The sequence below is a fragment of the Cydia strobilella genome, chromosome 12 (assembly GCF_947568885.1).
Source record: "Cydia strobilella chromosome 12, ilCydStro3.1, whole genome shotgun sequence".
In the NCBI taxonomy this organism is placed as follows: Eukaryota; Metazoa; Arthropoda; class Insecta; order Lepidoptera; family Tortricidae; genus Cydia; species Cydia strobilella.
In genome coordinates, this window is record NC_086052.1 from 4,591,460 (window position 1) to 4,608,358 (window position 16,899).

General features: G+C 38.6%; 2 protein-coding genes across 2 annotated transcripts in view; both read left to right on the forward strand.

The window, feature by feature from the left end:
- The first annotated feature begins 5,547 nt into the window (after nucleotides 1-5,547).
- On the forward strand, nucleotides 5,548-8,058 carry LOC134745850 (salivary glue protein Sgs-3-like). The gene is made up of 2 exons (XM_063679941.1): nucleotides 5,548-5,588; nucleotides 7,181-8,058. Coding segments are annotated over exons 1-2 (879 nt in total). The 5' UTR covers nucleotides 5,548-5,587.
- A 6,843-nt stretch (nucleotides 8,059-14,901) lies between these two features.
- The window catches only part of LOC134745948 (BMP and activin membrane-bound inhibitor homolog), an 82,458-nt gene continuing 80,460 nt past the window's right edge, over nucleotides 14,902-16,899 (forward strand). The window contains exon 1 of the mRNA XM_063680090.1: nucleotides 14,902-15,297. Coding sequence (XP_063536160.1) covers nucleotides 15,210-15,297 — 88 coding nt within the window. The 5' untranslated portion in view covers nucleotides 14,902-15,209. The remainder of the gene's footprint in view (nucleotides 15,298-16,899) is intronic.

Here is a 16,899-nt window from a genome sequence, read left to right on the forward strand (position 1 = left end):
AGGTACAGTCAAGGACATAAAAATACAAAAGTGGTAGTGTATCGTCTGATATGACACCTACTACTCTATGTCGTTTAAATCACCTCAAAACACGTAAGACATGTTCGACCCCCCTCCCCCCGAAATCATATTACGTAATAAATGAATGACCCCACACCAGCTCGTAAACGCTCTCTTGATTGTTGAAGTAGCACTTTTTTTCCCTGCTAGAGGGGATCAAAGTAGCACTTTTCTTTCCCCCTCATCTTTCATGATTTTTTTTCTTTTTTGTATACCTACAATATTTTTAGGTTAAATTGGTTAAAATAATATTTTGGAACGTAACAATTTCCTCATAGGTGATGTGAAAAACAGTACGTGTCACATGGTAGCAAAATTATTTCCACCTTGGGCGTTAACACTTGAATCCCTCACTACGCTCTCGGATTCAATATACGCCCGCGCCGTAAATATGTCATTTTGCTCCCTTGTGACACAATCTACTAATCTCTCGTTGGTGTGGTGAAATTTTTTATCTTTCACTCGGTGGCAAAATTAGCACTTGAGATTATTTTGTGAACAATGACACAAATAATAGCAAGTACCTAACAAAAAATGCATACGATAACGAGCATTTACTATGTTGCCTAAAGTTTCGTTCAATTTAGTATCGTAATTAGGCTTTGAAATATTCATTAATTATGGCGCTTATCAGTATAATTAGTATTAGTAATTGACTTTTCATTTCTTACTTAGATAGTGTAACTACTTGCTTGAAAAAGGTGAAACAAAAAGCAAAAAGTAAGTGCACCTACTTATCCCATCAAAAACATAAATGTGAAATGAAAGCAAAGTTCAATCCGGAAATAAAACTAATTAAACGATTTATAGGGTTTCGTACCCAAAGGGTAAAAACGTGGACCCTATTACTGTCTGTCTGTCTGTCTGTCTGTCTGTATGTCTGTATGTCTTTCTGTCCGTCTGACACCAGGCTGTATCTCATGAACCGTGATAGCTAGACAGTTGAAATTTTCACAGATGGTGATGATGTTCTGTTGCCGCTATAACAACAAATACTAAAAACATAATAAAACAAATATTTAAGTGGGGCTCCCATACAACAAACGTGATTTTTTTCCCGTTTTTTGCGTAATTAAACGGAACCCTTCGTGCGCGAGTCCCACTCGCACTTGGCCGGTTTTTGAATCTAAGCTTGACACTTGACTTTAATATGTTTAGAGACACGAGTCGGAATTTGTAGCACGTTCTCGTCGAGAAATTGATTCATTTTTTATCGAGAACTTCTTGATAAAAAATCCCATGAACAATAAATTTTCTTAGTTTACATAGAAATCGTTTGTTGCAGTGTTTCCGAATGTGCTACTTGCAATAACCACCGCGGTCGCAAGCGCCGGTGCGGCGCCCATACACCGGGGCATGAAAAACGACCCTCTGGTGTTCATCTCGAACCCTATAGAATCCGAGTTTCCTGGACACTGGATCCCCGAGAGTATCCTCAAAAGAATTTTAAATAGACCAAATAACCCATCTACAAAAGAACGATTGAGAGCTACAAAATCTATTATCAGACCCAGAATTAAAAAACCAACAACTAAGGAACCTACAATTGAAATTCAAACAACCACTCCTAAAACAACAACGCCAAAACCAACCCCAACAACAACGAGTACAACACCAACAACCATTTCAACAACTCCAACCACAACAACAACTCTAACCACAACAACAACCACGTCACCAACAACAACAACTATAACAACAACAACACCAGCCACACCGCCAACAACAACAAAAACAACATCAACAACAGAACCAGCTACAACAACAACAGAACCAATAACTACGGAAGAAACAGCAACAACAACTGAACTAACAACAACAACAGGATCAACGACAACAGAACCAACAACAACAGAATCAACGACAACAGAACCAACAACAACAGAACCAATAACAACAGAACCAACAACAACAGAACCAACAACAATAGAACCAACAACAATAGAACCAACAACAATAGAACCAACAACAACAGAACCAACAACATCAGAACCAACAACAACAGAACCAGCAATACCAACAAAACATACAAGAACAACAACACCAACAACAACAACGAAACCCGACGAAAGTGGTAGTAATGGTAACTCTGTAAATGGATAAAGCGGATAAAAACCTGATGTAGGTACCAGGTACCTTACCTTACCTCTTTTAATGACTTAGTTTCATTTGAATTAACATTTATTCAGCAAATAGGTTACAGGGGCACTTTTACATGTGAAATTTTTACAAGCATTAAAAATAACCAAAAATTATAAAATACAATTACGTTCAATTATGGAATCAATGAAATATTAATATACATGTCGAATTATTTACATAAAAAAAACTATAATAAAAAAATATACAAACAATCAAACAACAGACAAATACTAAAATTGTAAAAGTCTAAGCGTCAGAGATAATATACAATATACAGGGTGGCTAAAAAATAAGTACATTCCCGTTGCCAGGGAGGTTTTGGGATCATGCTGAGCAACTTTTACTATGGGAACAACCACGAAATCGCAAAAACAAATTTTACCCTCCCATAGAAAATGGACCAGACCAGCCAAAATGTATGAAACAGCCTAATTTTTTTTGAATGAAACAGCGATTTCGGGGTTGGTATATGTGCCGTGTATAATAATAATAAAACGATCATCTAATTATCCTTAGAGATGTTAAGGGTCTCCATTGTCTCCAAGACTTGAATTGTTATATAAGTAATTAAAAGACAAGAACAAACAGACAAGAGCCGAATGAATTGTCTCACGTTAATGCCATTCAAAAGTTACATAGGTACTTATAACATGTAGCCCGTGTAAGTTAAACAGACCGGTCTCCACAAACAGCACCCGTTCACAAGTATGACGCGTAGGTACTTATCTCAATCTCAGCCATCGCCTCCCTTAACCTTCATTCGGGAAAGTGGCGACCCGATTAACGACGCCACCGTAAGCAAAGACTTTTAAACAAGCATGACATGTTCAAGCCGCCGGGCTGTACATGTGTATTAATATATCTATGTATATAAAAACACTACATTGCGCTCAAAAACAGGCATAGCTGACGTGGGGGAGAAGACCGCTAGGCTGAAGTGGGACTGGGCGGGTCACGTCTGCCGCATGCATCCGGATCCGGGCTAGTATAGCCTAGCCACCGAGTGGATGCCGCAAAAGAAGCGCGGACGTGGCAGGCCCAGACGGAGTCGGAGATGGCGGGACGACTTAGACACCTTCATCAGTAACTGGCCGGAAAAAGCACAACAGCGGGAGTTGTTGAGATCAAGGGGAGAGGCCTTTGCCCAGCAGTGGGACACTTTAACGGGCTATTAATATAATATATAAAAATTAATTAATTCAGTGAGATACAACACTTCTGCTCGTATGTTACATTAAAGACGGCATAGCGCCACATAAATGCGACAACATAATTTGTAAGGAGTATGCCTACGTATAAATAACTAAATTACAAACTTAAATTGACTTAGAGATGAAAAGGTCTCTACCTGTCAGAATCATTAAAAATATAGGTATGTTTACATATAAAACCAATTCCAAATAAAATAAAATCTTAGAGGTGTATAAGGTCTTTAATTGTCCAAAATTAAAACAATGCTTAATCAAGCGAGAACATGATGGTCTCTTGACTCTCTTGTGTCAGTTCTACTGGACACTTAGTATGGTTATTTCACAGAAAAAAAAATATATTGCTTAAATTTTTATCATACTATCAAGATCAAGCTACTGGCTTAAGGGTCCCCGGCAAGCTCGGTTCTCCATACAAACGTAGTTACGCTCTCATTTTAAAACGAGTAGCTAGTTGGCTCTGAAACTTTGTACTTACAATAGGATAAGGTATATCTATGTTTGTAATTAGTTTATGTAGCTTAAAATAATACAGCGAATTTAAGTTTTTCATACTAAATTTATTTTTGCTCTATTTCGTTTGGTTTATAAACTGGAGGTATATAAACTAATTACAGACCTAGATCCAACACGTAGTTTTAAAATGAGAACTAAACTCCGTTTGTATGGGAAGGTGAAATTCGGACGAACTTGCCGGGGACTCTTAAAGTGATCTTCATCGTCTTAATCTTTTACAGTATAGTACGCCTTACTCGCCAAGAGCGCATAACAATGTGACTTAAATTTGTTAAGTGCCAAATTCACTATGTCAGCGGGGACTTTGTTATAAAAACGTCGAAAGGTGTACTAACCTTACGGAGGCGGTGGGCGGGCACGGCAAGTTTATTTGTTTTTAGTGTTATAGTTATAGATATCACAATTGAGCTTGAATTTCCTGTTTAGGATGTTTCTCCGAACATACATAATATTCTCAAGTATGTATTGAGAATTGAGATGCAACGGTAAAGATGTTAACCTATTTGAATCTCTCTCTTTGGGATACTCGAGCTCCCAGTCCATAGATGGCACGTAGAGCTCATTTTTCATTTTCATCAATATTGGCTGAATATATGCCGCTTTTCCCCAGTTTCCCCACAATAGAATTCCATACGACAACACTATGGAAGTAACTAAAGTATACCAGCCTGACCGTCTCGTCTCTACGTTTGTTAGCTATCTAATTCTCCTCACTGCGTAGCTGCTTAACTAAGTTTGCCGCCTAGAGTGGCTATATGCTACCTATATGTGCATGCCAATGCAGTTTTGAGTCTAAAGACTCTATAGTGACTCCCAGGAAAACAGTTTGATCTTCAAATTCCAGCGTATCATAACCTTTTATCTTGCTGTTATTTACCTGCTTGATATTAGGTAGTGTAAACTTGACGGACTTGGTTTTCTTGTCATTCAAAAGCAAATTGTTTGCCGTAAACCAGTTTACTACGGTAGATAGCGCGTGATTTATGTTCTCGAAGCTATTTTCCTTTCTGTCCAATTTAAATATAAGGGAAGTGTCATCTGCAAAAAACACTATATCATGTCTATCTTGCACAACTTTTGGAAAGTCATTAATGTATGTTAACAAAAACAGGAAGGGACCAAGAATTGAACCTTGAGGCACTCCGAGGACTAGCGGGGACCCCGCCGATTGAGTGTTATTAATAACTACTCGCTGAGTTTTAACCGTAAGGTACGTGAGACTAGGTCAAGGGCACTAGCTTTTATCCCATAGCGGCTTAATTTTCTCTTTAAATTTTCGTGATCAACGCAATCAAATGCCTTTGACTATCATTCCCCAAACTATGGATCGCGACGACCCATTGGCGGGTCGCGACGAATATTAAGTGGGCCCTGAAACTACTAGAAAATCTGAGCGTTGCCAATAATATTTTATGCCCCTTTTAAGACGGCTAAGAGTTGGTACCGCACCGGCGCCAGTAGTTCATCGACCTTGGGTGATGAAATGTGACAATAGTTGATTTAGAATAAGTTTCTCAAACACTGCTTTTTACGATATTGCCAGAGGTTTCGCTCAATTTAGTATGGTAATTAGGTTTTAAAATATTCATTAATTAAGGCGCAATTCTTACGCAGACAGTAAACTTGCTTGTAATTAGGAAAAACTGCAACAAAAACCAAAAAGTAAGTACTTTGTTTAATATATCCATTTATTCCACGCAATTCATGGTACACAGTAAACCGTCCAATAGTCCCTTGGTGTTTATTCTTTGCTCTTCTGTGTTTTTCTGTAAAAAAGGGACATTTTTACAAATAGATGGACCCACCAACTGTTACAGTTTTGCAGAGATATGCGTAAGTACCGTTTAGCAGCTACGAAGGGCCATCAAAAAAACCTGTTGAGAAATTTATTACGTTTCGACATTCGTGCAGAACTGTAGAAAGTGAAGAATATGGTACTTAGTTATCGTAATCGGCAAGCCGATGGTAATTCAGTTTTATACACAAACACATATGTGCACTCCACCATGCCGTCAGGTAACGTCATCGATGATCAATTGTTCGTAAACGTAATACAGAATTTTAAATTGCAGGTTTAGCACGAGCGTGACGTGACAGTAATTTCGCGGGCGAGACAGACTATAAAAAAAAAGATTTATTTTTATTTTCATTTTAAGATTTTATGGATAAAATTTATCTGAAATAAAGAATTAATAATAATATACGCATGCGTTTCTAATTAATTCAGTTAGAAAAAGACGGGTAGTCCATCTTGCGCGCGAGATACCATAGCGGTGCATTCGTGCTAAGCCTGCTGGCCCCCCGGGAAACAGAACTAAAGAAACGATTTTTGAATCATTACTTGATTCAATAATAATAAACTGTTTACTAGCTCGCACCAAAAGAGTTATTCAGCGACTGTATAATGCCTGCGCACGCTTTTGCTTCCCGATACCACCTCGGTCGCACATAAGCCCATACCTGAGTACTAATAAACTCTTAAACATGAATAATCGACGCATTCTACATTTTGCCACGCTCCTGTAACAGTAAAAGGCCGGTGTACTTATTTGAGAAATTGACCATCTATCAACACATCAGGCGTGGTCCCAGACTACTATGCCCAAGGCACAGAACCGCTGCATTCCATGACAGCTTCGCTACGCTGCCATGAAGTGCTGGAATAATCTTCCGCCACCAATCCGACAGAGCAGTACTATTGGTTCCTTTAAATCAAGACTCAAAGCGTACCTAATGGACCACCAAAGTTTTGCTGCCTGAAGCTATATATTTAAAAAAATCCGGATCCCGTCATTGTCATTACTACCTATTTTGTACTTTAGTTACTCACCAGTTAAGTTATGTAAAAATTCGATGTATATATTTATATTATTAGTACTCAATATTATTATGTCACGTCGTCCACAACGTGTCCCGTCCCGCACTATGCTGTCCCGTCCCGCACTATGCTGTCCCGCACACTCCGCTGGCTCCTCAGAAAACCAGCGCCGTTGACCACGCTAGTCGTGCCAGCTGCATTGCTGAGTGGAGATGGAGACCATTTCGGCTTCACATCTCTATTTCTACTGTTTCGTTTATCTTTGTCTTATATTTGCTATATATGTGTTGTATTTATGTGTTGTCTGAATAAATGATTTCTATTCTATTCTGTTTAAAGACAAATTCAATGTGAGAACACTCGGTAAAAAATCCAATGCCGCGTCTTTAATTTTCTTTTTACTCTAGCTAGTTTACACAGAAACCGTTTGTTGCAGTGTTTCCCAATGTGCTACTTGCAATAACCACCGCGGTCGCAGGCGCCAGTGCGGCACCCATACACCAAGGCATGATAAACGACCCTCTGGTGTTCATCTCGAACCCTATAGAATCCGAGTTTCCTGGACACTGGATCCCCAAGAGTATCCTCAAAAGAATTTTAAAGAGACCAAACAATCCATCTACAAAGCAACCGTTGAAAGCTACAAAACTACGACTGAGAGCAACAAAATCCAAAATCTTACCCAGAACTAAGCGTGCTACTACTCGCGTCATTACCACTAAAAAACGAACAACTAAGGAACCTACAACTGAAGTACAAACAACCATTCCCGAAACAACAACCCGTATAACAACAACATCAACGACTACAACACCAACAACGACTACAACACCAACAACTACTACAACACCAACAACGACTACAACACCAACAACTACTACAACACCAACAACGACTACAACACCAACAACGACTACAACACCAACAACGACTACAACACCAACAACGACTACAACTACAACCACAACACCTACCACGTCACTAACAACAACACCAGCTACCACGCCAACAACAACAGAACCAACAACAACACCGACCACAACGTCGCAAACAACTACGTCTACCACACCACCGACCACAACGTCGCAAACAACAACATCAACAACTACGTCTACAACACCACCGACCACAACGTCGCAAACAACAACACCAACCACTACGCCAACAACAACAACAAAACCAACAACAATGAACCCAACAACTACAAAACCAACCACAACAAAACCAACAACAACAAAACGAGGGATAAGACGATCAACAACAGTAACCGTGATAACTACGCAGGGTGACATTTCTAACGCTATAAATGGATAAAGCTAATAAAAACCTGATGTGCCTATTAAAAATATCATAATGATATAGTTTCGTTCGAATTAAATTATTTCATTCTTTATCTTCCCCAAAATCACAAGAAAGAAGAAATAATGTCCAATATCCAAAATGTCATTCATGTCTATCCAATCAAACTTTTTAGGCGAATTGCAAATAATTTTTAAGAAAAAAAAACCGACTTCAATGGGGGATGCCGCTGAAAGTTCACTTATTGTTGATGGTGCACTCTTAGATTCCAGACAATGAAATGAAAAAGACAGCATCTTTTGCCTAATTATGTAGAAAAGGAGGTAAAACCACCCATTTTTCTAGTAGCATTTCGTTTTTGTAAGGGTCGCAGTTCTAACCTAACCTAACCTACTTTTCTGATAGCATTTCGTTTCTGTAATGATCACAGCTCTAACCTAACCTAACCTACTTTTCTGATAGCAGTTCTGTTCTGTGAGAATCGCAGTTCAAACCCCACCCACCCGCCTAACCCACTTTTCTAGTAGCATTTCCGGGTCCGGGTCTGGGTCCGGATCCGAGTCCGGGTTCGTGTCCGGCTGTCCGGGTCCAAGTTTGGGTCAGAGTTCGGTCCGGGTCCGGGTCCGAGTTGGGGTCCATGTCCAGACCCGGGTCTGGGTCCGAGTCCGTGTCCAAGTTTGGGTCTGGGTCCATAAGCAAGAGAACAAATCGCCAAAAGTGAACTGTGTGTCATTGAAGAGTTCCATTCTGATCATCATCAGCAGTTCCACTTCATCAAATGTCACTGTTTTTAATGTAAATGCTGGATTTGATGATGAAAATACAAAAATCACTATATGTATGCCTTTCACATTTGAGGAGTTCCCTCGGTTCCTCGTGGGTCTCATCATCAGAACTCGAGCTTGACGAAAATATGTCTTAAAGACTTAAGTTGCTTAACAAACATAAAGAAGAGGACAAATCGCCAAACGTAAACTATGGGTAATTAAAGAGTTCCATTATGATCATCATCAGCAGTTCCACTTCATAAAAGGTCACTTTTTAAAATGGAAATGCTGGATTTGTTGATAAAAATACAAAAATCACTTTATGTATGCCTTTCACATTTGAGGAGTTCCCTCGATTACTCATGGATCCCATCATCAGAACTCGAGCTTGACAAAAATGTTTCTTGAAAACTTAACTTGCTTAACAAACATAACGAATAGGACAAATCGCCAAATGTGAAATATGCGTCATTGAAGAGTTCCGTTCTGATCATCATCAGCAGTTCCACTTCATCAAATGTCACTTTTTTAAATGTAAGTGCTTGATTTGTTGATGAAAATACTAAAATCACTATATGTATGCCTTTAACATTTGAGGATTTCCTTCGATTCCTCATGGATCCCATCATCAGAACTGCTTTTTGATAAAAACGGGACCAATCTGTATGTATATTCTTACAATCAAAAAAAGAATTTTCAAAATCGGTCCAGAAATGACAGAGTTATGGAGTCTCTCTTCTTCTTCCTGCCCTTATCCCACGTTATGTGGGGTCGGCACGACATGTTTTTCTCTTCCATTCTCCTCTATCTTTCGTCACCTCAGCACTCGCTCCTTTCTTTCTCATATCCTCTTTCACACAATCCATCCATCGCTTTTTGGGTCTACCATACGCTCTCCGTCCATCAACATTCATCCCTAACATTCTTTTGCCTATATGGCATTCATCCCTCCTCATCACATGCCCATACCACGCTAACCTACTACTTCTTATCTTCTCCGTTACTGGTGCTACTTTCAAACTTCCCCTAATATGTATACTCATTCTTAATCCAATCCTTTCTCGTCACTCCACACATCCATCTCAACATTCTCATTTCCGCTGCGTGCACTCTTCTTTCATCCGTCACTTTCGTCGCCCAGCATTCTGATCCATACATTACAACAGGTCTCACGATCGTCCTGTAAATTTTCCCTTTAAGTTTAAGAGGCATTCGTGGATCGCAAGTTGTTCCAGAGACCTGTCGCCATTTCATCCATCCCGCATTTATTCTATTTTTCACGTCACGGTCTATGCGTCCGTCGCCCTGGATCAATGACCCAAGGTACCGGAAGTCGGGGCAGACTGGTAGGGATACACCATCTAAGGCAATATGGGAAAAACTGGATAGACCACCGAAATCGCAGAACATGTGCTCCGTTTTGGTTCTGCTTATTTTCAGCAGGGAACGGACAACCCTTTCCGCGATAAAACCCTTTCAATGGGCGACACTTAAACACGGCTAACACATTGAAAGACTTTCCCTTTTAAACTGCAAGCCCATTCATACCTTTACCTTTGACTAACCCTTACCGAAAAGCTAACCAAAAATAAGGCTAGCTCTTAATAAGGGTTACCCTTATCTTTAAGCGCTTTTTATAAAGGTTTCCCTTTGCGTGAAAGAGACAGGATTAGTATATATCTACGGTAGTGTATGAAAAGAAAAGAAAATACGTGCCTAGTCAAAGAACGCCGCCGTCGCCGCCAACGATCGCTCGGATTCGAAGTAACGTGTGCTTTATGAACAAGGTAGACGACTTAGATTAGCACGCTTATATGCTAAAAGGGAAGCCCTTTATAAGGCTAACCCTTATAAGCAATATGCAAGGTGTTGGTGAGCGGATGATAAGGGTTTTGTAAGGGTATTTGGGCTACCGATTACTCAAGTGTGGTAGCATTATATAAGGGTTTTTAAAAGCAAAACAAAGGGTTTCGTCTGGCAAAGGGTATGGTGAGTTAAGCCTTATGCAATACCCTTATAAAACCCCGATAAGGGATAGCGAGCCGGTCCCTGATTTTCAGTCCCACACTCCAGCTTCCAGCTTTTCTTGCCATTTTACCAGCCTGCTCTGGACCTCAAGTGCATTATCTCCGACAAGAACAATGTCATCGGCAAACAGCATACACCAGGGTGCCTCCTCCTGTATGTTCGATGTCAGAGCATCCATAACCAGGAGGAACAAATATGGACTTAAAAGCCGATCCCTGGTGTAAACCTACTGCCACATTGCACTTGTCGGTTACTCCATCTTCAGACCTGACGTGAGTACTGGCTCTATCATACATCGCCTGAACAAGCCGCACATACTTCTCTGGCATTCCTTTCTCTCTCATAGACCACCACAGAACCTTACGGAGTTATGGAGTAAAAAACATTTAAAAAAAAACAACCGAATTGAGAACCTCCTCCTTTGAAATCTTGAAGTCGGTTAAAAACTAAAATTATACTGTATAATAAATTATGACGCAAAGTAGTTAATTACTTTTTTCAAAAATTACCCAATTTTAACTGTATTGCGATGAGAATAATACCTAAGAGAATAATACAGCGTTACTCGTACTGTGATTCACTGAACAAATGCCGCAATGGCGGTCGTAACATGCGGTTCCTGAACACACCATAGAGAGCTTATACTAATATGTGTGTAGATAAAGCATGCAGTGTATGTATATGTACTTCAGAGTACATCATTCAAAATTCAAAAATATTTAGCAACTTACATTATTTATTATAAGATTTGTATTTATAAATACAACAGCCAATACCTGGGTAAACATTACATTAAGTACGTACTTATACAAATCTTAAAATAAATAATTACTAGATTACTACAATCAATACAATATAACAGGGATGTTAGTCTATATGGTTAATAATACATTAAATTTGGAGATGTAAAAGGTCCCCAATGTCAGTTTTTTTTTATACCACGACGGTGGCAAACAAGCATACGGCCCGCCTGATGGTAAGCAGTCACCGTAGCCTATGGACGCCTGCAACACCAGAGGTATTACATGCGCGTTGCCAACCCTTTAAAAACCTGTACACTCCTTTTTTGAAGAACCCCATACTGTAGCCCCTCGGGAAAACCTCGGCAGGAGCTCATTCCACAGCCGAAGCCGAAGGAAATTCCTCTTAAACCGCACAGTACGCGACCATTTAGGTGCTAGCTATTTATTAATCTGTGGTGCTAGGGTGTGAGGATGAACGCCTTGCCGATGGCGAGCGGTGCGGTGATAGAAAGCGGCCGTTGGCTTCATGTCAAACAATTCTTCAGAGCACAGCCCATTGTACAGGCGGTAGAACACACACAAGGAGGCAAAGTCTCTCCTTAGACTTAAAGGTTCAAGAGTATCTACCTACTAATAAGATGTGGAGGTGTAAATGCATTGAAGTATTGTAAATGTAGTCTATCCGAGCGTCAAAATGAAATTATATTAAATCACTTAAATAAATCTCGTCAAGACTGTTAAGCTAACAGTGCATTGCTACAGAATACATAATATGTAACTAGTAAACTAGTACTTATGTATCCAATAAGTCCAGTGTATCACTAGATCACTACATAGTATAAAACAAAGTCGCATTCCGCTGTCTGTATGTCTGTCCCTATGTATGCTTAGATCTTTAAAACTACGCAACGGATTTTGATGCGTTTTTTTAAATAGATAGAGTGATTCAAGAGGAAGGTTTATATGTATAATTTGTAAGGTTTTGTTTAAATTAGTTGAACTACCCGTGCAAAGCCGGGGCGGGTCGCTAGTTATGTATACAATATTACAGAGACGTATAAGGTACATTAAGTTTGGACATGTTTGGAGACGTAAAAAAAACATCAAACCAATTACAGAATAGACCGCGGGCCAGGAACAAATTTCCATGACCAATCGCCTCCCGGGCGAAAACTCGTATAGTGGTTAACGGCTATGTATGATGAACCCTCGTGAACGTCAGCTGCCGCTCCGTTGGTGGGTTGAGGGATGGCAGCAAATAGTCTATAAAAAAATTGTCATCCCCTTCCGCTTGATACTTTGTCACATGATAGTTTAGATGCTATTGTGAATAAACAAAATCGTCAGCCGATTGTATCGCTGTGAAAAGACCGTCAGCTGGTCACATGAACATGTAAACAAGAAAATTATTTTCAGTCACCGGCGTCATCGCATCCCATTTGATACTTTGTCAGATGATAGTTTAGATGCTATTGTGAATAAACAAACTCGTCAGCCGATTGTATCGCTGTGAAAAGACCGTCAGCTGGTCACATGAACATGTAAACAAGAAAATTATTTTCAGTCATCGGCGTCATCGCCTCCCGTTTGATACTTTGTCAGATGATAGTTTAGATGCTATTGTTAATGAAACAAATCTTCAGCTGGTTGTATCGCGGTCGAAAGACCGTATTATGCGTTTCGGTGGCTGCCATTCCTCAACCCACCAACGGAGCGGCAGCTGACGTTCACGAGAGTTCATCATACATAGCCGTTAACCGCTATACGAGTTTTCGCCCGGGAGGCGATGACTGACGAAATTTGCGCCTCGCTCGCGGTCTAGAACCTCCTCTTTCTATGAAATTGAAGTCGGTTAAAAAGAGAATACTACTAGGCATTAAAATACTCGTGTAATGTTTTTATGAAACGCACATGCCTTTAATTATAGTTGGTCAAACCAAATTGTCAGTTAATAAGAACAAAAAAACTATATTCATCCTTTTTTTTGGGTGCTAGACGCTAGTACTAGTGTAAGACAACGATAACAGTATGGTTCTCTGTCTATGTTTGAAATGAGACAGTTCTTTGACAAACTATATGTAGCAGTCACATAAACTACTATTACCTACATACTATTGCACATGCACAATATAGGTAGCGCACGGCAGTGAGATTTCCCATTTTTGACGTCAAAGAATGTGTACGGCAGTCGACAGCGCAAACCTAGCGCCGGCCGGCTACCTACAAAAACGTACCCATGTGGCGCCACCACGCAAATATACACCTTAGGTACAGTTAACAATTAAAATAAATAGTGTGTTATGTAACCGTTTAATACGGTTCAATTTACAATGACGTGGATTCGTATTCGTAGCGCCACGGCTTCATCCACCATTGAACGATCGCGTGCGATTCAATAGGTACAAACCAATATCGATTTGATTTTATCGATAAATATTATCTCGAAAACCAGACGCAATATTAATTTGCTTAGCTTCTTACTTAAGATTATAATAATTATGATATGATAAGGGTTTTTATTAACAAGTTTTTAACACTTAGGGAAAATCCGCAGCTATAGAACCTACATGCACGTACAACAATTTTAGTATGGTTCAAATTTTGGTTGTGTCAGTTGTCCCTGAAGAACCTGAGCTGAGGTATTAAAATAAATAATAATATATATTAAGTATATATATTTAAAATATATTTATAAAATATAATATATTTGTAATTTTTTTTTGATTTCCTCTCAGTTTTCTAGTTAAAATAAACACTACCTCTCATATTATAACTAAAAAAAACGCATGTGTTACAAAATTTTCATAAAAACTAGTTGGTGGTTAGCTAACTCAGACTATCGTACTAATAACTATATTGTAGTTTGTAGTAGCGGTAGCGACCCGCCCCGGCTTCGCACGGGTAGTTCATCTAGTTTACACAAAACCTTTACAAATTATACATATACACCTTCCTCTTGAATCACTATCTATTTAAAAAAAACCACATCAAAATGCGTAGACAGATGGACAGACAGCGGATCTTTGTTTTATTCTATGTAGTGATAAAACATAATCTATATATATTTAATATTTTAAAAATAAATAAAATTAAATACATGTATTTCTTATGTAATTCTTTGAATATTAACAATCCTTTCAAGTTATTTTAAACGTTTCATATTCATGCTTAAACATTAAAATGAGAACATTGTTTTATCGACTAATTTCATAGATTGAATGAGGCCGCATCACTACGCTTCGGCCGGCGTCGGATTCGCTCACTCGCTCTTCATACGTTCTTTTCATTCGCTCCTCCTCCTGTCACTGTCAGGAGTGTCAGGTCAGTATCACATTGTCAGTTGCGGTGGTATGTTGTCGCGCAGCGACCGAAGCCGTAAGCGCGTGTTCAATCCTAAACTTTATTATAAAAACATTGAAAATAACCTAAGTGTGTAAATTAACTAAGTACTGATATTATACGTAATCCAGTGTAATATCAACTGTAATGTGTTTTCCGTACAAGTGTTATTAATAGAAGTTGTATTTTCAAAATAGAATATTGGTGATGACTGACGACGTGCGTGTTGGGATTGTGGCGATGTTTGTTTAGTGTTTATTAGTTGTGATAGGTTTTAATTGACATAGTGATGGCGGTCAACTTCAGCTTGTGTTTGCTGCTTGTTGTGTACCGGGTGTCGACGGTGTACTCCGACAGCTTGGATGTAACTTTGACCGGTAAGTAATCAACTCGATCAACGTTTAGTATTATGGCCGCGATTCCTACTGCTGGGTAAATACTTTATTGCTTTATCCAGTCCTTCGTTCAGCAGCAGTTTTTATGGCCTTTAAAAAGGTATCTTGCTTGTCTTCCTATCGCTATTTGTTGCTCTTTAATCCAGCGACTTAACCACGTAGGTTTTCATCATCATAAACTCAGAGCTGCGCTCTTGTGAGTGAAGCTAATCTCCATCTCCCATGTATTTCGTTCATTTGCCTTTTTCATTGACAGCCTGATAAGACATGACATAAATTTTCTCCTTCACTTGATGCATGTATCACATGTATGCCCTTGTATAATTGTTTTGTATGGGGAATGTTTACGTTAGAGAACATTCTTGGCTTCCCTCTCTTCCTGTTTCCTACAAATTTTCCTTCTATGATGATGTTGATGAATTCATTGTGTGAATTGTGTCGTAACAGGTGCTCCAAGACAACCTCTTCTAGTTTTCATTAGTTTCCACTGCTTGATATTCTCGATAAAGCCTCTTCGATTTATCCAGTCCTTCAATCTCAACAGTAGTTTATACACATAACCATTCCTTTAAAAAAGGTTTCTAGCTCATCTCCCTATCACTTTTTGCTGCAATGTTTCCTCTTCTACTCACTAACACCTTGTATGTTTGTTAAAGTAAAAAACTTTCTTACTTTTATATAATAAATATGAAATAAAATCTTTTTACCATTTTTACTTATCCAAAAGAAATTGTAGAACTCATCAGATAAGTAAGTTCTTATTTCAAAATAAGCACACTAACAACAATAAAGTAACTTAAATTTAATTTGCCTATGTGTATTCCTGCCCGCCTGCTTGTCTGATCCAGTGGTATAATGCCACCTTTGTTAGAAGTTTCACGGATTAGGTAGGTAGTAAACTATTACTTAAGCCTTTTCCGACCTTTAAAAATGGATTTGATAGGCCAACAACTGGGTAGTGCACGTTTATTAATATGCCGGGTATTAGCAATAAAAATGTTAATTTGAAATTATAAGCGAGGCACCAATTTTAATTGCTTTGAATTGCAATCACAGCTTCACAGCTAATTATTTATTATTGCTACTATTAAACAAGTCAATTGTTTTCTGAACAATCATCACATCAAAAACAATTAACTGTCTTGCTTCTGTTGCAAATTAATTTATATTGGGTACTTTGCAAGTATGTTTATCCACATGATTTCATGTATTAATTAAGCTATTTAGCTAAGTAAACATAATTATAGTAACAGTTACTAATGAGTCATAATGACATTAATGACACTACCTATAATGCCATAATAACACTTACTACTGTTTTATAATCATAAATAAAGGCTTCTGGTAAGCAATTAAAGGCCACAATGACACTATTAACTAATGAAATTATTTTGTCTTGCTATTACTAGTTTATTCATTAAAATTTGTTGTAAATAGTGTATTTAAAGAAAAGTTTATTTGTCTCTATTTCCATATAGGTAGGTATAAGATATCTTATCTACATTAAATGGCTAATTCAGGACTAAAGCTAAATGAATTTGCCCTTGTGCTAACAATCTTTCATTTGGATCACTTGATAAAAAC